The following is a 25997-nucleotide window of genomic DNA, read 5'->3' on the forward strand; positions in this document are numbered from 1 at the left end:
ATGTATTTAGTTCACTTAGTCAGGAAAAGCACAAATCTCATAGTATATTTAACTCGCAATCTCCATTTTGGAGATGAAGACACAAATCTTGTCTCTTACCAAATTGAGAAAACCAGTAAGACCATTTGCCATCAGTGGTATATCGGATCAATACACATATGTCTTGTTTAGGCAGCTGTTAATAGGAGCATGCCAAGTGGTATTTTCTTTTACTTGTTTATTTTGCTCCATAAAAGCACAGTCAAGTCTTAAGGTGCCAGCATAATAAGGCTCATTGATTTGTACTGCATATTTGACACACTGTTCAGGCAAGGAGCAAGTTCTGAACTATGCAAAGTCATTGTCCGTATGCTGTTGACTATGTCAAGTATTTTAAACAGCTGTGAAATACTTAAAGAATGAAAATGACAAAATCCAGTTTTGAGAGTTGTGTGACTTGAGGGTTCTAAGGAGAGTTCAAATATTTTCAACATAATTAAGAGGTTGCACCATGTTACAAAGGCAAAACTAGTGTGACCATTTCTCACTCCCATCTCTCCAGGACATGAAACCTGATTGGCTGGGAGCTAGAGCAGGCTGACATCAGGACAAGCCCCTCAAGGCTGTTTGTGAAGGAAATGGATGATTACATAAAATGACATGGACCCACTCATTAACCTTTTCTTCCATTCTGCTTGCTCCACTAGTGCAATTCTAAGAAGTGAGACCACTGACTTTAATAGATTCATCCTTGAGAAGAATCAACCTATAAAAATCTTTCTGTATTTTGGACAGTGTAGAATTATTTTTATAGCTGCAGTAAAAATTGGTAAATATATATTATATATATTTATATTTTTATATATTTTATATATAATATATTTGTTGTGTGTATATACTCACACACACACATACACACACACACATATATATATATAGACCAAAATGTCAAAAACTTGGTTAAGCAGTTCTGTTCCCAGATTTATTTATTGCATTAAAAATAAGGCCACACACATTGGTTACAATTTGTAATAATTACCTGGGACTTTTCATGGAACTTCTTCCTTAGGAGAATTCAGAATTGATAATGAAATTAAACTTTGCTATGAGAAATTGCCTACTGTGTACAAGAGTTGTTAGATTACTTTGGGGGTTGCTTATTTCCCTTTTATTTTTCTTTGCCAGAAAACACTTTTTCTGCCATTTTTATTACTGAACCTACTAGAAAAGTGAGTTGAGAAGAACATCAAGTATATGGATATATTACTGGGCACATACTATTTCTTGTCCCAACTTGATTCAGAGATAAAAGCATCTTATGCTTTGCAATAGCTCATGTTTTTAAAGAACCCCGAGTATACAAATAATTATATTTTATTTCCAAATAGTGTGACAGTTTTTAATACTGAAGAACATTGTCTGGAGCATATTAAAAGTGTGCATCTTAGCTATGGTAACTGCGATTTCTTTCATATTGACCATTGTTATCAAGAGAGTTATTTATATTCCCATATAAGTCACTTAAAAGCCACAGCAGTGACAAATCCGTGGATTAATTTGGCACCTTCTGATTGTACGTAATCATGTGTGAACTTTAAAATTCGAAAGAGTTTAAAATTGTTTTATTACTGTAACATGGATATTTACAATAACTTAATATACATTTTTTTTTCTTTCCAAACAAATCTGTAATAAGAATGTATCTTATAACAGGGGCTGGATAGTTTATTTACAGAATGATTTGCTTTCAAAAAGCTCTCAGAGATTTATGGTTTTATTTCTCATTTAAGTGCCTGAATAGCAGAGCAGTACAAAATAATTGTAACAACTGACAGGAAATGGACTCTAGCTTCTAATACTGGTGCTCCTCTGGAACTCAAACCTGAAAAGTATAAAAATGAAACAATATCATGAAAAAAGTAAAATTACATGTTAGATTAATTATTCATGTACCAAAACACATACTATTATTTCTATTCTAATAACACATTTTAATACGCTTGTTTCACTTACATTGTATTTAATTTTAGGAAGTGTTTTTAACCCTGTATCTTAGGATGTTGATTTTAAATGTAGAAAAGAAAAAGAAAAATACCAAAATTGGCCAGGTCTGACTTAAGGGCAGAATAGGATTGGCCAACATGTGGCAGCCTGTGACTTAAAACGCTTGTCACAGCTTCAGGTACATAAAGGAGTGATTGTTCTAAAATGGAAATAATAAATTATCATTACATGCTAAATATGGCTGATTGGTGCTACCTGCCTAGAATATCACAATGAGAGGATTTGAAAGTGCTGACTCAGCTCAGTACAAATGCAGTACTAATTGGTTAGTGATGTCTGCCACGAAAACAGGAAGAGAGGTATATGTACGTGTGCTTCATATTTGCTGTCCCTGCTCTCAGAAGCCTGCAAGTACCCATGGAAAAACTTTCTGATTTTTGTTCCAATAGAATGAAGCATTTACCAATGACACACAGTTGTGGGTTTTTTTGTTTTTTTGAGATTCAAATGAAGAAACATAAAACTGTAAAATGTAAGCAGGTTACAAACTTGAGGGATTAGTTAAAGAAAAATGACTTATCACCTCTTGCTCACGATTGAAAATGGAAACACAGACCTTTTATTTTTTTCACCCAACATTTAAACAAGAATTGGAAAGATTCATAGAGCCCAGATTTCATGCTGGCAGCTGCCTGGATTCAAAATCTACAACAGCAATGGTGATTCAACTTACTTGACATTTTTGGAATCCTAATTTCCTCACTGCTGCTTCCATCCCCACCATCACTAACTGTTCTTATTTCAATCAAGTAGTCCTCTTCAAATGGAACTAGAAGCTCAGCAGATGTGTTGTTTGTTTCCAATATATGAGTTTTACTCTGTCTGTTTTGCCGGTATAGAATCTGAATAAAATAATGAACCAAGTTAAATGGACATCTTGCTTATCTAAGGTTCAGAAACTCTTATGGAACATTATAACACTGTGAGCAACATAAATGCTATAGTCCTTGGACAGAAACATCTGATCTATGCCTTTTCTTTAAATTTAGTTGTTAAGAAAAAAATATTTCCTTTTTGGCCAATGCTTCTGAAATGAGAATAGATTTATCTCTTGATTAAATGGCTTGAGGCCATTATCTTTGGAGCTTGCTATGAAAAGTACTGGTTAGTTTGGACCCATTCAAATGTCTGAATACTATATGCATTTGCCATGAGATAATGTTCATTACCACTGATGAAAATGATTTGCTCTGGGTATTTGACTATACTCTTGTTGGATTCCTTTTATGTTGTTTAAAGACGGTATCCAACTGTAGCCTAAGTTCTAGGAATTCTCTTTGAATATACTTTCTGACTTCATTCTCATCTCATATTTACTTCCCACATTTACCATCATCTTTTCATGTTGAGGGGAGTCACTTGAAGAAAAAAATGTTGCATACTACAAAGTTTTATTTCTTAATGTTCAATGACACATTACTGACCTCAGAATATAAAACTTTCAGTGAAGAGTTTAAAAGCAGAAATGCTAAATATTTTCAAAACGTTAGAAAAATATTACTATATTTCCATGTACATAAACTATGTTCCTATCCGGTTCTGACATTTCTGGTTCCTTAGTAAGTTAATTGATATGATTAAAGAAAAAACAAAATACTCACCTTGTAGCCTAACACTTCAGACTCATTTTCCATGGTTTTTACATGCTCCCAGTTTAAGCATAATTTTGAATTGGTCAGTTTCCAGGCAATGTTAGCTGGTGGTTGGCTTGGAGCTTTAAAAAGAAAATCAAAGGTCCAAATGAATACGAATTAGCTCAAGGTTACTGTATGACCCATCAACATGACAAGAGAAAACAAGTTCTTAATAATTAGCATAGGAGAAGCTAAAATATTTTCAGTGTCATATGAAATATCATATTAATTCTAATCAGAGTAAGCAAATTCATTCAAATTCTGGTCATTTGGAAATATCTTTGTAACAAACTTATGAATTAATAATGGCATGCTGCATGTCCAGTATTAACTTATTAATCACTGCTGTTGAGTTTATTTCCTTTACCATATATACATAGATGGAGGGCTCCTTTATCTAGCATTTCATTTTCCCATTAATCAGTGAGCATCTCAGAAAAACTCAGTCTGCAAACTTTTTCCGTTTTTCAGCACAAAGCTGTTCATTCCTGGTAGCACTTTACTTTTTAATCTTGTGTTAGTTAGTACTCTGACTGTAAATAACACAACCACTTGAGTTTGTTTAAAACTCAAGACATTTTAAATGAAATATTAGTAACAGATTGTGAAGGACATAGGGTTATCTGTTAGAATTCATTGCAGAATGCAGCAGAGGCTCAGAAGGGACAAAAAAATGTTCAAAACCCAGGAAATTCGTCTCTCTATCCCTCACTGTAATGTTTGCTGCATGTCCATCTTGCCATAGACTACCTCTTTATTATTCTCAGTATATGTGGCAGAAGTCATGACCACCCACCACAGCTGAAGTTTCAAACCTCATTTGTTCAGAGATAGTCCAAGCTGGAATTTCCAGGTAAGAACTGATGATTGGCTTAATTTATCTTAGCCCAATCAGCTGGGGCTAGGCAGTGAGAAAGATGCATGTCACTTAATATAAATAGAGTTTGTAGAACCCTGAAAAGGGAAAACCATTACAAACTAGTTGATCATCCTAAAATGTATCTGCTCTAAATCCAAACTGTGACTCTTAGTTCCCTGAAATTAATGTTGTCTGGAAGAAAGGTGATGGGAAGTAAGGGAAAACATATTTAGAATCAGCCTTCCAAAGAAATGGATCTAGTCCAACTGGAAAATTTTACATGCAAGGAAACTGTAGTCATGGTTTGATGTCTACTTATTCAAAAGCATACAGCTAATGAATGACTAAGTCAAGTCAGAATCCTGGTCTCTTGATTTATAATACGGTTTTTCTCATGACAACATGCTGTTTCTCAAAGATTTGAATCCACATGATTATTTTTAAGATTTAAGAAACTGGAGAGATTAAAAATAATTTATCTGGATGGCAGAGGCAAGGATAAAACTACCCATCAAGATGTTTTTGGCACCTGATTTGAATTTGTGAGACTGAAAGACCGTAATATTTAACTCATTACAACACTGATGGAAATGGAAATGATTTGTTTTGGAGTTTTGACTCAGCTGCTATTTAATGTCTTAAGTGTCACTGAAAGAGTCACAGGGTGTCCAACATTTGATTTTCCAACATCTCTTGCCTCCCCAAAGCCACTGAGATATCACTATTGTTTACCCAGTCACTTACACCTCTGTTGGGACGTAGTAGAGAGATAAACGTTTCCTTCTCTGCTCCGATGGGGCTCAGTTCATATTTAATTATGGATTAATCACACTGAATTATATTGTTTTCCTTAAATTGTGTTTCCTTAAATTTATTGAGTGCATATGCCCTGTTCAGTATGTATCACCAACTACTAGCACAGTACTTGTCACATAGTAGGAGCCATGCATTTTATATATGCTGAATAAATGACTTTCAGTAAGATGGCTAACAAGAAACTGCTCAGGGTCCTGTGTGGTTTTCTCAGGTCATACTCCTTATGTACTGGACTGTGGGCAGCTCCATAGGTGACACAGTGTGGCCATTCCATTCATTACCCCATCCTATAATCAAGGCCATTTGACATGGCTTAGCCTACAGCAATCCATATAAATTTATAAGACAAACAGTTCAATTGGCTTGACCATGCCCTAGTACATTTCTTGCCAGTATAAACCAAATCATCATTAAAAGCCTCAGAGTTTTGCACATAGTAAAAACACAGTGAATGCTTGTCAACACTTTATTTCTGAAGAACTCATGGCAACGATTACAGTTTTGTGACTATTTTCCCTCAGCTTATCCCAAAGTGCCTTTTCTAATATTTTTCTCTGCTGTAAAAGGGATAATATAAAAATTCTCACAAGAAACCACAGTTTTAGTATCTAGTATACTCTTGTGACACATTTCTTTAATCTCTGTTCTTTAAAACAAAGTGCTTACCATTAACAACATCTACAATCAATACAGCAAATATATAAATTCACTCCTTTGATGTCACTGGTAGTGACAGATTCTGAAGGCTTCATCTGTTGCAGTGCCTGTTCTGTTTGCATGTTTAGATAAAAAGTACTCATTTTAACAATATGAATCCATTGATGAAGCTACTAGCTGGGAGGCAGAGAACTGTCTTCTACTGACTACATGATAGTGACTATGCCGATGATATTGAAACATTTACATTTGTTTCATCATTTATCAAAGCAGAAGTAAGGCATCTCATGGACATACAGTGAGAAAAGTTCTATCAGGAATGAACTCTTGGTATGAATGGCCAATCATATGGATTATTTGGAATGCTTTGTCTCTTGCTCTCTAGAAGGTAGAAAAAGTTGGGCTTTGATGTCAGAGAGACCTGAATTTATATCCAGGCTCTTTCAGGAGTCCTGGTTTTCTAATCTTTAGAATGAAAGATTTTATATTTTACACACACACACACACACACACACACACACACAATATATCTATATCCTTGTATACAAGATTTTTAGCTTCCACGGAATAAAATATGAAATGTTCCTTGCTTGCTTAGTGGTAGATACTAAATAGCTCAGTAGCTGTGAGTTCTCTTCTCTGAGTGGAACTGTTCTCCACTGTGGTGTTATGACATAATTAATTTTTTAATTATGTTCAGTGCGGTTTGTTACTAATAATACAGTTCCAAAGTTTGCAAATGATTCACTTCTTAAATAAAATATATTCAAGATTTTCCTTTAATAATTTTGCTCTTATTTGGGTTCTTTATGTGCTTTTTTAAAGGCAGACAAAGCGTTAGAGTCTCAGATAATTGTTACAAAGTTCTCATAGTCTATAGTTCGTCTTATCTTTGTCCATGAGTGTGACTCTAATGCCAGTGCCTTTTGTTGAAGTATTTTTTTTAAGTTTCTAAAAGGTGCTTCAGAAGGCCATGATCTTATTATGAACTCTGTTAACAGTTCTGTTTCCATGAATTTAATGTACTTGATTAAACTGGATTTCAAATATCTATGATGAAATTAAAATTTCTATTACCTTGAAAAACCAAAACACTGTTACATGGACAGTATAAATCACATGTCACGGATGTTTTTGTACCAAGTTGGTCAATGCTCAACTCGGCAAACAAGCACTTTTCAAATTTTTTGAAAAATTTTTGCAGGCAATTTCTGAAGACTAAATCATTTTCTATTAATCAAATGACAGAGCAACATTAAACTAGCCCTCCACAGCTCTAATGGCTTCCCTGTGATCAATTTTTCTGTAGATGGCATTTATATTCAACTGTAGTTCACACTGTGAACTCAATTCAAAAACAACTTCTTATGTTACACTTCTAAGTAACAGCATGGGGTTGACATTTGGAAAGAGAGAAAGAACGTAAGTGCAAGATGAAATAAAAGCTTAATGCTTCCTTTATGTCTAAATATGGATTGATTGCATTATTTACAGCAAGAAAAATCCAGTAGAGTGCTAGTCAGTCAATGTCAGGGGCCAAATTGAACCAAAATTTGCAAACACTTTCTGTTGCTGGGTCTGAATACATCTGTCTACATAAGCAATGCTTTTCCCCTCCTTTCTTCTTGGAATTGATGTAAATATTTTTCTCCCGTTAGTTGTAAACCTAAATTCATTTAAATGATGTCTGTGTGGATCACAATATATTTATATTTGCAGTGCTCCTCAGTTGTCTTTTGGAAAGACATCACTTTCACTAAGCTATGTATTTAATGTTAAACCACCGATACTTTTAAAAACCCTGTAAGGCTGTCATGATCGCCAGCAACAATAATAACAAAAGACTATAGAAGCTTTGCATATGCTCTTCTTTTGTTTGGAGGTCTCTTTTTCAACTAGTTCCTTCTTATCTTTATGTCATATCAAAATATATAGTCTCCCTATAAAGGTACTCCTAATGTATATCTCAGCCTCTTATTTTATTTGTATTACTTTTCATAATCTATGATTATTTTATTTCTTTTTTTTTCTCTTGTTTTTAACTTGCCTCCCACTAGAAGAGAAATTACCTGAAGGCAAGGATCTTGCCCATTTTCATCTCCCTTAGGAACCTAACCCTGAGCATGGCTCATGGGAGGCACTATTTTCTTGAGTAATTGTCTGAATCATTGTATTTCCACAAAAAAGTTCTTCCTTCTGTTTAGCTCATCCAATCAGAATAGGCAGACATTTCGGTAATTGTGAGCTCTGCTTTCTCAGAATTTGCAACTGGTCAAATATCAGGTAGAAAATCTAGACGGTGATGGTATGAATGTGTGATGGATGGAGAATTTTTTGCTGTAACCACTATTTAGAGGTAATCTTGATGTCATCTCAAGGACATGGAAAATCAAAGTTAGATCCAAGGTTAGCGCTTAGAATCAGAGCTATCATCAGTGTTTCATTAAAGTCATTTCTCATCTTTGCTTTGGATGTCCTTCCATGACCCTTGAAGAAAATTTCTGCAGCAGAAATTTATGAAGAGAAAGAAAGTAGAAAGTTGCTGTGCTTTCCTGCTTTAAGAAATGCAAAGAAAGTGAGAGCACCTCTAAAGAGGAAATATTATAATACTTGTTACCACCCACCGGACTGTCACTGTATGGCTGCCTCTGGATCACCTTAGTGTACATTATATCCTTTAGTTTTAAAGTCAAACTCTAGAGGAAAGTATAGCATCTCTGCTTTTCAGATAAAAAAATGAGTTCTGAATTATCAAGTAATAAGGCTCATTATGTAACTGAATCACTCAGAAAATGCAAATATATTAAAGGGGAAATTTGGTGCAATTTATAGACCGGTAGAAAAGACATTTGTCTGTTTATAGGCATGGTGAGACCTCTATAAACTGGGAGAATATGTGAAATCAGATAAGTAAATGATAAACTTTAGAAAATTCAGTAAATCTGATGCTGCAAGGACTATATGAAAAATGGAATGGAAAGGAATTGTATACCTTTCTCTAGTCTTTGTTCTCTGGAATAGAGGACACAATTAAATATTGGAATTAGAAGAGGGTATGATTCCATTTTAGGAAGAAAATTCTCAAGGCAGTTTGGACTGAAATTTGGGAATCTGGAGAGAGACTATTTAGATGGTTAGATGAAGGTTATGAACTAGCAAGATGTTCGTGGGATCAGAAGATTCAGAATCCATCTTCATAGTATGTCAGTCTAACAGATGCCACAGAAGAACTTTTCTAAGCATCTATTTTCTCATAACTAGGAAATAAAATACCAAACTTCTTGATATGTTGTAATAATTCAGTGAGATGGTATATGTAGAACATTAATCCTGGGCTTTGGGACATAAAAGTACTCAATATTTTGTAACTGTGGTTGGTAGAATAAGGGCCTCCCAGGCATGTTGAGATCCTAATTCCCAGAACCTATAGATATTTTACTTTATATGGAAAAGAGGACTTTGCAGATGTGATGAAGTTAAGGATCTTGATGTGGGTAAATAATCCTGGATTCTCCAAGTGGGTTGAATGTAATCACAATGATCCTTATGAGGGAAAGGAGGCAAGAGAGTCAGAGTCAGGGAGATTTGAAGATACCACAGTGCTGGAGAGAAAGGGATCACAAGCCAAAGGGTACAGGTTGTTTCTAAAAGCCAGAAAATGCAAGGAAATGAATGCCCTTCCAGAGCCTCCAAAAGAAGTACAGCCCTCTTTACACCTTGTTTTCCAACCAATGAAACTAATTTCTGACTTCCGACCTCTAGAATTGTGTGATAATAAATTTTTGTTGTTTTAAAACTCTTAAGCTATGGCAATTTGAATATTAACAATAGGAGGCTTTTTTCACAATGTCAGTGTTCAAGAATGTCAAAAGAAAAAATCAGAGGTTTGATTGGTATTCAAATATGAGATGGAGTCTTGTAGGACATTCTTAGATTCTCAAGTCCTGTTGTGTGTTTTGATAAAACACTGAAGCATGCAGGCTGGTGAAAGGCAAATTTAAGAAATATTGAAACAATGTTTTCTTGAAAGAAATTAGAAATTACAAAGATTTTTATTTTGATTTAGTCAAGAAAGAAGATGGATGCTAAAGAAATACCAAACTCGGCTGTCACTTTCTCTCATCTCACTTTTCTCTCAGGAGATATATTCTAGCACTATATTTTGGATAAAAATTCTCCTTGTTAATTAAACTGTTTTCAAAGGATATATCTCCCAACCCTTTGATGAGGCCAATCATTGGAACACTCAGGCAAGCCACCAGTAATGTTCTTCGGCATTTAATACAAATTTCAGTCAGTTCCATTTCTAGGACCAAGTAGGTCAACAGAACACACCTGATTTGCCATGTCAAAAACAAGTTTTCTGCTTAAAAACATAGAATAGGTTAGCAAAAACTATCACATGGTCATATGGTTGATAAAGGAAAAAAAATATTTTTAAGGTTATGTACAATGTGTTTATGTGTGTATGTTCATTTGTATGTACAGGTTGTCCTCTATCTGCATATATGAGGGTTCTCCACATAGGCAGATTCAACCAACTTCAGACTGAAAATATTTGAAAAAAAATTTCAGAAAGTTCCAAAAAGCGAAACTTGAATTTGCTGTGTGCTGACAAATATTTACATAGCATTTACACTGTATTTGCAACTATTTACATAACATTTACATTGCACTAGGTATTATAAGTAATCTAGAGATGATTTAAAATATATAGAGGATGTGTATAGGTTATATGCAAATACTATGCTATTTTACATAAGGCAGTTAGGCATCTGTGGATGCTCCAGGAGCCAAAACCCTTTGGATAGTGAAGGACAACTGTATATGTGTGTGTATATATAGATGTGTGTACATTGTCTTATGTATATCATATATATATATATATATATATATATATACCTATAGAGATATATATTTTTGTCATTAGTTTATTGTTCAGCTCTCAGCCTACTTTAAACTGATCAGTGAAAATACATGTAATATGAGTAAGCTTGAATATTGTCTCACCAAATATACTGAAATATCTGTCACAGATCTGTCAGATCTATGAGGTTTTTAAATACTGCCTTTACATACTTCTGATCACCCTTGATTTTGCCTGAGATAGAAACTGAATTACACGTAGCAGTTTCTGTGAGTTTGGCAACCCCCATCAGCTAGAAGGAAGTGTCTGGGCAAATTTAAAACCACTGATTGATTGGAGATTTCCATCAAGATTTTCAGATTAACTGAAAAAGGCTAGACTCCAGAAGGGCCATGGAAGCCAGTCATTCCTACAGGTGTATGGCAGTGACTTCATTAATTTAGTCAACATGGAATAAAACAGGAAGAGGAATGGAACTACATCTCTGACTGGTCAGTTCTTGAGGATCACTCATGACTTAGTCTATTTCGAGCTAGTGGGTTGAAGGAGAGCTGGTTTAAGAATTGTTGATCCACACATGCTCTTTCCTTGAAATGGACTGATGCTAGAGGTTTTTGTTTGTGTGTTTGTTTCCTCCTTAGCAGTTCCACAGCAGTTTGTGTTTTCCAATGTGCTCCTATAATCAGAACCTCATTTGTTCCTCACTGATAATTTGGGAAAGTAGTAGGGTCAGACATAATTTCATTTAACATGTAAGAAAATTAAAGCATAAAAAGGGAATGTCCTATGTCAGGTTATAAGTCAGTGATGTACCCAGAATTAGAACACAGGTCTCTGCTGGCTGGTGAAATGGACATAGTGGGTAATGCACTCCGTAATCAAAAGCCTATTAATTGACAATTTCTAAGTTCTTTTCGGACATGGCAAATATATGTTTATAGGAAGAAATATATCTTTTGCTTTTCAAATTCTTTTCAACCACCTATTCTTTCCCAATACACAGGAGAAATAAGAATGCAGCATTTAAAGGCAAGCTCTATTTTTTCTGCTTGTTAGTAGCAGTGCATTCATGTCTTAGTCTTTCAAAATTCAGCAACTGTATTTGTTACTCTTTTTCATCAGGGTTCAGAGACCAAAGAATGTGTTTTTAAAAGCCTGTTAATAAAAATATTTTGTTTATTTACAGTATGTAAGAAATATATGACCATTATGCAATCATAAAAAGTACAAATTGCAGCTCTTGCGAAGTCCTATCTGATCAGACCATTCCTTCTTTACTACTGTGCCTCATATTGCAGAATATCTTTGAATACCAGACTCACTCATAGGATAAATGCAGCAACAATCAAATGTTCATCCTTTATTTAGTAGGTCCTATCTATGTGAAAGACATTTAGCTTATTGTTAAAGGAGATAAAAAGAAGCAAAAGAGTTAATTCTTGGATTTCAGGGGCTTCCAAGTAAACTGCAGTGATAAAAGTACCATGGAAGAAAAGATACAGATATATGACAATGCTAGGATCCCATCAAGACTCAAATGATAAACCAAACCAAACAAAAACTGACAAACAAAACATTCACTAAGCATTTACTAAGGCATGTGCTAGATACTTTACATTAATTTATCTCTTTCAATCTTAAACAAAGCCCTATGAGGAAATAGGTACTACTTTTTCTTCATTTTACAAATGAGCATGTTGAAACTGAAAGATTAAATAACCACCTAACTGTCCAAGGATGGGAGGTCAGGTTCTGAACTCAAGTTGGGAGAGGGCAACAGAGTGTGTCCTTAAATGTATTCTCTGTCTTTTATCTGTACACTTAATACACATTCCTCTTTTGCAATTCCAGAAAGATCAAAACAGTTCATTTTGATTGTTAACAGAAAGTTGCAACAGTTATCCAGATTTAAGGGACAAACCCATCGAACAAGGAAAGCAATCAGTCAAATGATGAGGTGGGAGGAATAAAATAGAAATTGAGCAAAGGAATGTTTTTAATTATAGGTGAATCTCGGTCCCTGGGATGTAAAGTATACTTACGAGACTTTTTGGTGGTAACATTGACTGGGGGGCTTGAGGGCCCTGTGCCGGCAGTGTTGTAAGCTCTCACAGAAGCAAAGTAGAGAGTGTTAGCTTTCAGTCCTGTGATGTTTTTGGTTGTGACATTTCCACTGACTCTAATTTTACCAATCATAGATTCTTTGAAGTCGTCTGTCCAGTACAAGACCTGGTCATTAAAAACAAAGAGCAAGCAATTTATTGTTTCCTAACAACTGTCAACCACAGTGACATATGGGAAGAAGTCAGGAGCATAAATGAGAGAATATTTTCTGATTAAAATGGTTATACAATAACAACAAAATAATCAAAGTCCAAAATTTATAGGGAAGCAATAAAAGTACAAATTTATAATGGATATTAGAGAACCTAGGTTCCTTTTTTTTTTTTTTAGATTACCACAATAAAATGTTTTGTGAGATATCTAAAGGTTAACACCTTTAACAAAGGGTATATAATAAGTCAGACCAAAACAAGATTTATACTATTAATCAGAGACTGAAGTTATGATGTTTTGCCGTTGACATTTCCTCAAGAGTTCTTTGAATCACAGATGAATTAATAATTCAGCTTATACTGAACTGTTCCTAACCATTAGCACTATTTGAGGCACACTGAGAAAGACAAGAGATAATATTGCTTGATGCCTGCCTTTGAACCCGTTATAATCTAGTTAAGATGTTAGAATGCATATGTGAAAAGAAAGTGGAGGATGCATTCCAAAGAAGTGATACAGGGGGAAAATGCTGTAAGAATTTGAAGAAAGATAACATCAGGGAGTGATCAGAGAAGAGTTCAGAGAGCAGAGAAAACTGGAGATGAGCTATGAGAAATAAATAGGGTTCAGATAAGAGGTAAGGGCATTCTAGGAGTGGAGTGGCAGAGACTCCTATCATACAGTAGAACTTTCTCTTTAGATAAGAGTGTTCATGTAAAAAGAAAATAAAGAGAACAGTACAAGGCAAAATCGTACTTTTATTCTAACTCCAAAATAAAGTAAACTGTGTTACTCATTTCGTAAATCATTAGATTTACAAGTCACAGGACAATATGTGGTTAATAAGTCTCACTCCTTAAGTTTGTGAGAATGAAGACCCATGAATATGAGGTGATTTGTCTCATTCTATATGGATTATATATGGCAGATTAGGTGAATGTAGAATTTTTCTTGTCACTTAACTGCATTTTTCAAGATGACTAACTTTTTTAATCATGTTCCAGAGTATAGAGTAGGTTTCCCATTGGAATTCTTCTATGGGTTAAGATCTCTGAAGATGAGATGTTTACCTATCCCCAAGAAACAAGTATGACTGCAGTTTGAATAATTAAGTAAGATAATCTCCTGATTACTTTTTAAATGCGACCAATTAGTAATTTGTTTGCTTAAGATTACCCGGAAAGATCCCTGCCATTCATTTCCCTCTGTAGTTTTAGACATACACTACTATATACTAAGAACCAGGTTAGTAGTACAGGACTATTTAACAGACTATTGTACGGTAAGCTGGCATATTCATAGTGGAACATGAAATTAATGTGGATTACCTCATAGCCCAGAACTCTTCCAGTGTTTCTGTTCCAGGCAATAGCATTCCATGAAACCTCCATTTCTGAAGCAGAAAAACTTTGGACAGAGGTTCCCCTTGGGGCTAGTTGAGGTTCTACCATCCAGAAAAAAGACATAACCATCTTCAGCAGAGTGGTTCATAGAAAACAAGTGCAAAATATAAATATAGTCTCAAAGAGGCCCATTACAGCGCTGAGCACAACTTACCATCTTCCCCAGAGTATACAATGGACACAGTACTCAGGGATCCTTCTCCTTCGTTATTAAATACACCCACTTTGACTTCAAAAGGAGAAAGAGGGATGATGTTTTCATTTCTGTAAACAAACCTTGACGACTCTACAGACAGTACCCTTTCCTTGGTCCAGGTTGTTGAGCCAACTGGCCGCAGCATGATGATGTATCCAAATCCCTCTCCATTCTGTAGTTCTTCTGGAATTGACTTGGGCAGAAATGATCAATCACTTGAGTATTTACAAAAATATTTTGCATAGCTATTATAATGTTTATTGATTATTTGGCATATCTTTTGTAGAGATCAGCATGGATATTTACCCTAAATAAAGTATTCAAAAAAATAATATTTTTATTTAGAATGCCAATTAGAAAAATGATCCCAATTAAAGATACTCAAATAAATAAATAAACATTTTAAATGGAAATATAAAACAGGTTTTATGTGTTTATATATCCTTCCTTGATTATTCCTAAGTTGTAATAATAAAATGATTTAGAAGATTGCAAGCTTTTATAAGCTAAAGCATAATTTTGATATGAATTTTTAACTCAGCACAGATATAACTTATTAACTGTTTCAAGGCTAGCCATGTTTTCCTTTCACAGTTTTCAACAAATTCTTGCGAGATACAAGCAGTATAATCACTGTTTAATAACATTTGCTTTAAAACATAGAGCCTATAACTCAAACACAAATATATAAAGGACCTCCAAGTATTTTTAAATAGATATCTCCATTAGTTGTAGCATCAGTGTGCAGTTTTTTTAACATTAAAAAACAAACAACTAAAGAAAACTTTGCCAAGTCCCAAAAAGACCAAATTCTTTGAGTCATTTAAAGCCTCAATTTATTAAAATTACAGAACAAAAATAGGTATAAGTTCCCAGACCTCTACAGGTATTAAACATTATAGTCACACAAACAAATGAAAATGAATTTGTGCTTAAATTTAGACAAATATTCCACCTGTTTATAAGAAAGTTATATTTAAAGAGCAATAGAATTTAATTTTTCTAAAGCAAAATGCTTTTTTATTTCTAAATATTTTCATAGACTAACAAAGGCATACCTGATAGGGCATAATGCTTGAGTCTCTCATGCCCACAACTCCATTCCTGAGGTTTCCCTTACCCAAAGGTACCCATTCATTGTATCACATTATCCTGTGACTTGGACCACATGATGATCCAGCAATGGGCACCAGAACAAAAGTCAGTATCTAGTAGGGGTTCTGGTACAGAATCTATTCTGTAGTGACTGGTAGAACCAATTAAGTCCTGTCACTCACGGAGTTTGAGTATAACACGTAGATGTGTTGGGGCAATAATAGATAAACTTAGGGCGAGCAGTAAGTAGAGAACATATAGTAGCAGGGACACTGAGACAGTAGAAACTAAGAGAACCTTAAAGCTGTAAATTATACAGAGAAGAGATAGAATTTAGCTGTTAGCCAAGTTGAAAACTGAAGTAATGGAAATAGAAAGAACTGAGGGGCAAGCAGGAGGAAGTGTTGGAGCTGGGGCTGGATTACCAGAGTAGCTGACAGCAAGATAGAGCTGCCGTTCTCGGAACAGTGATGAACGGTGTTCCAGTTCTTCTTTTGACCTGTCTGCTTGGTTACTGAGACCTTTTTACCACCCTCATTACCTTCCACGTAGCTTTAAAATAAATCCCCATTAACCAAGATGACCTAAGCTGGTCTCTACTTCCAGCCATGTGGAACAATCTAACAAATACAGTGAAAAGAGGAAGAAAAATTCAGGTCCTGAAATCTCAGGAAGGAAATTGCTTCCTTGTGTTAGCAGTTCTCTTTTACAGGGAGATCAGAATTAAAACAGTTAACTTAGAGTGTTATGGGAAAGATTTATGACAATTTAAGCTACCTGCTAGAGCATTTGATTTATTTTTGATGTTTCTCTGAGCTCAGATTTAATCATGATGTTTAGTTCATCTGAGAGAGTGGAGGACTTTTGTTTTTGTTACTCAAATACAATTAATGTTTCACATGGTGCTCCCTCAAGAAAGATCTAAGTCCAACATGTTCCATTTAGAGGGGCGAAGAGACTTATTTAAGTTCTTGCTTTTATTATTCTCATATGGGCAGAGAGCCAAATGATGGAGAAATATATATATATATATATATATACTTAAGATGGCCAGAAGAGAATTTTCTTCTCTAAGAAGAGAAATTATTTAGTAGAATACAGAAATTTGGAAATTCCTCTGGTAATGAAGTCTATTAAAGCTGATAAAGAATAATATGATTTTCCCCCACAGTGTCTGTAAGAACTAAATCTTCAGTATATAGACCATGAGTCAGCAAACTATGGCCTTTTAACCAAATAGGGCCAATAGCTGGATTTTGAAAATAAAGGTTTTTGGAAACACAGTCACATGTGTTTATTTGTTTATCGTACATGGCTTTTGAGTGACAATGGCAGAGTTGAAAACTTATGAAAGAGACTAGGCTGTGTGGCCTGTAAGGCTGAATAGTTTTACTAGCTTGCCCCCCAGGTAAAAAGTGCATCAGCTGCCAGTTTAGGTGCTTATCTCTGACTCTACAGTATTTTATCCTTTGTGCCTTATTTTATATTCATATTTTATATGAGATATTTACCACAAGCACATCAAACTTGAAAGTATTTTGGAGCATAAATTAAGATAGCATGTGAAAAAAGATACTCTTAAAAAAGGAGTTAGCAGCTACTACATCCCCAGAGTTAGATGCCATGTCTAGGTTGTGGGAAAAAATATACAGAGGGAATGCTTTTAATTTTATATAAAAAAAACTAGATCAGAAAAATATTTCTATAGAGTGCCAGATACTGAAATATTTTAAGCATTGGGGGACTCATAGTCTCTTGCAATAGTATGAAAGCAGTAATACATAACATATAAGAGAATGGATATGGTGGTAGCTGAATTTGTTTATGAAAACAGATAGCAGACAAGATTTGGCCCATAGGTGATGGTTTGGTTCCCTGGCTTTAATGAAAAACAAATCATTGGAAGATTTTTTTTTTTTTGGTGATTCATATCATCTCTATTTAAGAATAGTATACATTAGATTTCCCATTCTCCTCACGCACAGAGTAAATACCGTTATTTACCAATCTTTCGTATTTTATGGAGGAGAAAAAATAAGGGATGAAGTCAGTCAAATGATGAAATGTTTATATGGCCTTCGAAGAATATTAAGATCTACATAACTTCCTCACTGTAACACAAAAACAGTTCTGTTTTAGATCACTTGAGAGTCAATGACTTTGCAGGAAATGTGTTCAATAGACAGGAATAACTTGATTACCTTACTATTCAAGGCAGATACACAAGAATTCTTGCCTTCCCTGAACCATGACTTTGCGCAGGGACCACTGGAATACAAATTTAGGACAAAATAAAAGAGCATGGGGTGAGAGAGCCCTGTGGTCAGATGCTTCTCTGCCCATCTCACATTTCTAAGCCTGTTTTCTGGAAGGGGCATTACCTACCTCCTAGCATTGTCATGGGAATTTAATAACCTGAAATGTTCAGCCCAGCACCTAAATCCTGTAGGTTCTCTTGTAAGTGAGCCCCTCTCCTTCAGGCCTCTAAGGGTTCCATCTCTTAGTGCACATCCATTCATCCAGCAGATACTTGAGGAGGTCATACCACATCCCAGGCACTGGGCTTGGCCCGTAAAGTCTACATGAAACTAGATGTCCAGAAGAAAGGACGGCTTTCATATTCGCTATGCCTTGGTTCTGGCTCTGTCATTTCCAACCCTTCCTTAGAAAACATCTGTGTTTCAGTTTTCTCTGTATGTATTCACACCCTTCCACCAAAGGGAAATAAAGGGGCTATTTCTTAACCCTCACCTAACCGAGTGAAGAGGCTTCAGAAAGAAAACATGGCACGTCGTCTCTGAAATTTTGGGGATGCAGATTCTTTTAATTAACAAATGCCTAGGAACCTTCTAAAGGAGAGAGAGACATGGACAGCATTTGGTGTCAGAGTGAAGAGAGGCTAAGTGGGTACACACTGCCCTTCCATGGACCATAGAGCAGAGGTGTGTGTTTGCTGAGGGCAGATGTGGAATCTGTGCAAGGCAGCTGTCCATGAGCAGCCTTGAAAGGGACTCTATCCACAAAAACACCTAGAGGGGGGAGGTAACCTCTACCAGAAGAGGTTGGCTTTGAGCCACCAGACTCTAGGAACTTAGGAGACTTTCCAGCAGCCATTTGGTCCTGCACCAAGGCATTACATCTGGAAGTCTTCAGTGAGGCTCCTCCCAGCACACTCCCCCTTGCTCCACCCTCAAAAAAAAAAAAAAAAAAAAAAAACAAAGCAAAACAAAGCACCAGTGTATGAAATATTAGCATCTGGTCATTTATCATTCCTAGAGTATACCAAAGTCAAATTACAAGTTTACCAGCAATCAGGACCTTTTCGTCCTTTTTATCTTCTCCCAATACCAACCCACAGAGACAACTCTGGAGGAGCTAATTTGGGGCAGGAGAAATTGAATAGCAGGATGGAGAGAAGGTGGAGAACTGACTATGCATTTCCTTTCACACTGTAGAATTCCTTGGCTGAGGCAGAACTGAGCAACTGGAGAAATGAGAAACTTTGGTTGGTTGAAAGTGTAAAATTTATGATAATAAATCAGGTTGAAAAATTTAAAAAGTACAAAATCATCATACATAAACGTGTTAATACTTAATGGTAATTACTGCAAAAGCTATGCCATATGCTTAGGCGTTCATCCAGATACAGGGAAGAACAAATTGGAAGGATTTAAAGAGCAATGATAGGAAAATCATTCTTTTCTACCTGCACTCTGCTGAGTCTAACGCCTGAGTAGTTCTAGAGGATATAAATAAGGTAATTTCTAGTTTGTCAATTAATAACAAAAGTGCTACTGATTTACCTTCAGTAGACGTGGAAGTTGTTTTTCTTATTTTGGATGAGTATTGTGCAGAGTTAGTCATACTTTTCCACTTCAGTAGAAAAAATTTTTTTAAAGTTTCTAATACCTCCTCTAAATAATGCATCATCAGGAATCTCTCATACCATGATTTGTATATACTCAATAGTGATCAAAGAAATTTTTTTTTGGTTGTTCTTCAATATACTTCTTGGCAGGCCAAATCTTTTTCCTTCAAAATAACTCAGTTGGATAGAAAATTACCTCCCACGTAATGACGAGTTCAGAGCGACTTCCTCCACCTCCATTGATGTTTGTTGGTGCCACGACAGGGACTAAAAGCAACCAAGAGAAACAGGATGGCGATTATTAAAGTACCTCTTCATCAGGAGGAATTTTGTTTTTGGATTTCACCTTTCAGAATCTCACACAGGCACATTTATGAGAGACTCTTGAATTTTTAATGAACATAAATTATGTTTACACATACCCAAATTTCTAAGAGAGAGGACACAGTTGTGTTTGATACATGAGCACCGTGGCTCCAAAATTAATTAAAAATCGAGTAACATCATGTATTTGACATTATTATGCATCATCTACTAATTGGCAAAATGATGTTCCATTCAGATGGTAACAGCGACACTGCTGATTTAGTGCCTAATTATTATACAGTTGTGCTGTAAACAAGTTACTGAGTCAGTCTGTTAATTTTTTTCAATAAACAAACTAAAATAATTTTCCTTTTGTTAGTCATCAGGATATTTTAATATCTAAAAATAAATCCTTAAAGATAATATAAATTTAAAAATTCTTATTTTGTAACTGTGAATCTCAAATATCTCAGTACAGAATGAGACTTTTCTTCTAATTTTTCAGAGTAAGAAGATGATCTCAAGTCAAGGAAGTGATTGGAGGATTCCCTCAGTTTAACTCTAAGATCCTAAGTCTCAGTGGTAGAACATTCCAGACGCTCATCATTTTTGTGAATTAGGAAAAAAATATGCTCTTCCACTATATCCTTGTGAGGTGTAGTATAATGAATAATAAATAGTTCAAAGTAAACTGTAAAATTGATGACAACTGTATGCATGTGTAAGGTTTTGTAGTATATGATCAAAATTAAGTTTTACTTTATACATATGGAAGTGTTAAAAAACATTCTTTTTCCTGAAATAATAGCAAGAATATGCTAAATCTGCAATAATGGATAATGGATAAAATCTACAGGATATACTTTTTAAATGTTGAATTATATGAAATTATGTTTGATCATTTTGAATTTAAATATGTTTTTATTTTCAATGTTTAATTGCTCATTTCAAAATTTTCTCTGACCATGTCTACCATTCAGATAAATCCAGACTGCTTAGTTTTTCTCCTTTCATACACATTTAACTTTATAAATGATACAGTGATACAATAATCTCATTGTTCTTTTAAATAATAACACATGTAAGACACTATCGACTTTAATATTCAGATATACCCTAACTTTGTCTGTTTTGACCTTCATAATTTATTTAAAAGATTTCCTCATACCTGTAACCTATTTTCTGTCTTCCTATGCCTTTATCCAAAAGTAACATGAATCAGAATGGATTCTACAGTTCCAGGGTTTCTGGTACTTGACAGCTTACATACGTATTTCAGGATGGTTAAATAGTTTAGATACATAATAATATTATTTAAAATGGTACTTTAATTGACTCTTCACAAAGTTTCCTGTATTCTAGGTAATAAAGTTCCCTCTTTTATTCAATTTTCAAATGAACCATACTAAACCTAAAGCCATATTGAGAAGAAATGCCTTTGATGATGCAGGGGAAAAAAAAAAAGACACACTTCATATGATTTGGAGCCTCAGGGAAATCGTTATGAATACCAGTCTCATTATGCTACTGAAACGAGAGGTTAACAGAAGGTGACATTAAAAACATTACTGTAAGAACTTCAGAGTTAGCATCAACCTTGCCCAAAGCCACCATAATATAAATCAACTGTAAACAAATAATCTGAAGCTAAAGCTAATAATACCTAGAGTCATGGATCACACTTGTAGATTCTTACCCAGTTTGTCTACTTAGGGCCTGGAAATTTCTATATTTATGCATTTCCCTACATTAATCTTTATCTCATTTCGGTTAAGGTCCACTGTTACAAAGAATGCTAGTGGTTAAGTCTGAAAGTCTGTGTTAAAATTCAGACTTTGTCCAGTCAGCTTACATCTTGGTCTTCCGTTTCCTCTGCTGTCAAAGTAAAGACTCTCCTCTCAGCTCTAAACTTCTAGAATGATTTAATTTATCACTATCAAATCTGTTGTTTTTCAGCCCCAATACTATGCTAAAATTATTAACATTACCTTTAGTTTAAAAAATGATTTATTGACATCTGACATTTGTACACACTTTCCTGTAGTAGTTTGTACTGATCTTTCATAGATGACTGAATAACAGTGTGAACTTTGTTGCCTACATGCAATGAGCAGATCATATGCCACCCTGGATGTAAAAGTTGAAGAGTGGAACAAAGAGGATCTGTTGAAAAAGTGCTAAAGAAGGTGTGATTTCTGAGGCAGGTTCCACTTGTATTCTGTTCAGTGAACCAATTGATGCTCAATTAGAGCTTCTGTTAAATGAGGTTAAAATTCATCTCATTTGCATGTGGAGAAATTTATACTATTGCTCAATGAAGCTGCAACTAGGTCAGAGTTGAGAAATAGATGAAAATGTGTGGCTAACTGCACCAGCAGAGTCTCAGTTGATTCTTGGCTACAGCATTTAGTGAAACAAGCAGTAACTCATTTGCATCTACAGATCTACAGCTTCTCTATTGGATTTTGGCTAGAAAATAGATAAGATGAGAGGATGGCTTCTGAAAATGGGAAATAAGAGCCCCTGATTTTAGACTGAAAATACTACAAGACTTCTCACTTGTTTTCTTGAAGAAATTTACCATAAAGAATCTTTCATGTTTTTAGAAGACATTGATATCTTACCTGATGCTTTAGTTCTTAACAGTTCTGATGGTTTACTTGGTTCTCCAATCCCAATGCTGTTCCCAGCAACAACACGAAACTCATATTCCACCCAAGGACTCAAGCCAACCACTGTCGCATTGTATGTCTTACCATTGAGAATTTCTGGAACTGAAAATTAGGGGACATTTCAGGTACCTAAACTAGCACTGGTTAACAACAATCATTTGTTCAATCAAACAAATCACCGTATGTTTTAGAAAATTATCCAAAAACGCTTGTGTCACCTACCTGTGGAAACAGCCTGCCAACCCACAGAAAATGGTGTCCGAGCCTGAATACTAAATATTTGAATGGGGCTGTTATTATCTGAGCCTGGTCTCCAGCTTAGTTGAGAAGTAGTACTGGAAATATGTTCCACTTCTACATCTTCTGGGGGACCTGGGGGACCTTGAAAAATATGTTTTATGGTAACTGTATTGGAAATTATTATATTCATTTACTTGGGACAGGGATAGTCTATCTGTTATGCTTAAAAATAAAATACTGAACATAATATATTTTAGCACATTATTTGAGTGTGTTAAAGCCCTATTAATTCACCTTACATGGTGAGAGATTAATTTAGAAATGTTTCCTTTGAAGATTAGAAAGTGCCAGTCATGGGATGGTTGAATATCATCCGATAGGAAGCTAATCTCAAAAATTGAGAACCACTCTTGTCCATTCCTCTCTCAAAAGCTGACTCAAATAAGTGCAACTGATAAAGAGACCTTCAGGAACACGTGAATTTGACCCTGCTCTGACAAGAATGGTTTATTATGAATAGAAAGTATAATAACATTTTAGGGACTGACACTGCTTGCTAAGTCTGACCATTCCTTATAAAGAGACAGAACCTACTCAATTCAATATCCATATCCATGCCCACAACCTAGAATCTTGGAGTTTAGAAAATAAAAAAAAAAATCTGCACTATTTACCTCACTTCTTTATTATAATATAGTTACTCAAAGATCTATCATGTACGTATTAACACTTTTGATTGTGAATAAACCATGTACTCATTTATTTTCACCATTTATGCTTACCTCTCACAATGATCTCAGCTATAGCTGATAAACTTTCTAGAGTTGTTTTTACTGTGCATAGATACTTTCCTGAATGATTTAACTGAATATTTCTTATCATCAAATCCCCAACAGATTCCTGCAGATAGAAAGGAAGCCAGAGATAAAAACATAATCATACCCAGCAGCACCCCCTCCTTTTTTTTTTACAGCTGGATAAATACAAAATATGAGGCAGCTCTGAAATTAGGGGATATACTAGTATCATTATAGTTTCTCATATTTGACCCCTTTTATTACCCCCTTTATTATAATTGCCTCTAGAACACAAGCACTTCTGTGAAAGACAAAACAAAAAAACAGATGCAGCTTCATAAGCAGACAGTGATGATCCATGCAAATAAATATGAGGAGATAATTATGAAAGATGTTGATTCATGTAAAAGACTTGAGTCATTTTATTAAGCACTTAAAAATTCCAGCAACTTACTCCTCCAATCCTCTCAAAATGAGCCACTCCTTTTTTTAAGTCTATGACATCTCCATTGAAAGACCATATAAACACAACTTGAATGGATGGATCATGGGACACCTGGCATGGTAGGACTATACTCTCGCCAACTGTAACATCCATTTTGGAAGGTGGAACAGTAATAACAGTCCTCTCTGTTGAGAAAAAAAATTATTATAATAGTTTATAAAATGCTAGCATATGGCTATCAAATACATATTTCGAATGTTTTTGCCATTGTTTGAAATTGTATCTATATGACATGAAGTTTTTCTATATTTAATATGGAAAATTTTTTGCACTTTTCAAATATTTCTACATTAGTCAAAATTGCGTATTATTTGTAAGAAGAGTATAGACATATTTTTACTTATGCTTTATATAAAATTAAATATTTCGTACAAAACTGTGGACCTTCAAAGAGAGCCTTCCATACATAGAGACTGCATCACACTATTTTTATTATTTTTTTATTCTGAAATTCCAGCCAAAACATTCCAATCTGCACACTGAATATAGCTCAAAATAGTCTACATTAATTTCATAATGAATAAGACAAATTATGTCCCTAAAATCATAACTACTATAGTTTATATTAAAAAGAGATTTATAATCATAAGCATGTATATTCAATGTTGTACAACATATTTATTCTATTTCTTACATAGTTGTGGTAATTTTCTATTTTAGCTCAAGGTGTACAACATGAATAAGAAAGAAATGATTCTTTTTTTACCCAGATTTTGCAATGTTAGAGTTACACATCTATCATAAAAACTCTTCCCTCCATAAATATGAGTCACAATGTCAACAGTTGGTCTATTGGTCCTACCGTTTCATTGGCCATTTCCAAAGGACAATTCCAAAAAGTGTTCCAATTGGACTTTTGAGTCCTATGTTTCTGTGGTTAAAAGAGACTCATAGTGATAGATCATTTTTGACTACATATTTTATAACAAAATACATAGTTTTGATTTTAGAGGACTAAAATTTGACTAAAATGGCAACTCAGCAAAGAAAAAAATGTATTTGGATTTAGATATGCACTATTTTACCAAAGTAAAATATTTTTAAAGAGATTGGCATTTAAAAATTAGGGGTTTTGGCAATTTATAGTGAAAAAATAAGTTTAACCCTCTAGGATATGGAGTAAAACTTTTCCTTCTAGCTTCTTCGTGCTGCTCAAGAAATCAAAGAAGCATTCAGATTTAATTTATATGTTCTTAAAGATGAGTGTGCTATTATACTTTATCAATAGTCTTTAAGTATTATTCCAACATTAAAAAGTTGTGACTGTTTTCTTACTGAAGATTTGGGAGTGAAAAGTAAGAAGTCGTAATCTTGGGCTTTTAAGGTACATGTTGATGAGTCTTTGAAAAATAAAAGTGCATGTAATATTTCTGAATGTAATGGAGAAAATCGAACTTATTCTACATCAAATACTTCATATTTTCACATTTTCAAGATGTGAAAATTTCTTTATTATATTAGACATATATACTTTTTATTCTAGTTATTTCTGAGGAAAAGTTTGAAGAATGATTTTTGTGGACCAAGTCCATACTTAATTCCAAGCCTTCTTCACATGTCTCCCTCAGAGGAAGGATAAGTAATAACCAGGATTTCAATAACACTTTGTAGGACTAGAGAATATTTTCCTTCTTGTAATTTCTCTGGAAAAAATGTATCACAGATATCTTATTTACACTTACAGGAAGATGAGTTAGCTAATTGAATGTGTTGGTAGAGCAAAGCTGCTCTTAAAGTTTTAGATCATGCAATTAAATTAATT

The 25997-nt window shown here is 34.6% G+C and overlaps 1 protein-coding gene across 3 annotated transcripts in view; it reads right to left on the reverse strand.

The window, feature by feature from the left end:
- Window positions 1–1583: 1583 nt before the first annotated feature.
- The window catches only part of CNTN6 (contactin 6), a 256106-nt gene continuing 231692 nt past the window's right edge, over window positions 1584–25997 (reverse strand). For all 3 annotated transcript variants that reach the window (XM_010970580.3, XM_074344451.1, XM_074344452.1), the window contains 11 exons: window positions 24185–24360; window positions 23716–23833; window positions 22916–23074; window positions 22646–22795; window positions 19912–19982; window positions 14711–14945; window positions 14482–14597; window positions 12919–13105; window positions 3645–3757; window positions 2717–2885; window positions 1584–1861 (listed from right to left, as the gene is read on the reverse strand). In XM_010970580.3, coding sequence (XP_010968882.1) covers window positions 1761–1861; window positions 2717–2885; window positions 3645–3757; window positions 12919–13105; window positions 14482–14597; window positions 14711–14945; window positions 19912–19982; window positions 22646–22795; window positions 22916–23074; window positions 23716–23833; window positions 24185–24360 — 1595 coding nt within the window. In that variant the 3' untranslated portion in view covers window positions 1584–1760. The remainder of the gene's footprint in view (window positions 1862–2716; window positions 2886–3644; window positions 3758–12918; window positions 13106–14481; window positions 14598–14710; window positions 14946–19911; window positions 19983–22645; window positions 22796–22915; window positions 23075–23715; window positions 23834–24184; window positions 24361–25997) is intronic.

Source organism: Camelus bactrianus, chromosome 17 (assembly GCF_048773025.1).
Source record: "Camelus bactrianus isolate YW-2024 breed Bactrian camel chromosome 17, ASM4877302v1, whole genome shotgun sequence".
In the NCBI taxonomy this organism is placed as follows: Eukaryota; Metazoa; Chordata; class Mammalia; order Artiodactyla; family Camelidae; genus Camelus; species Camelus bactrianus.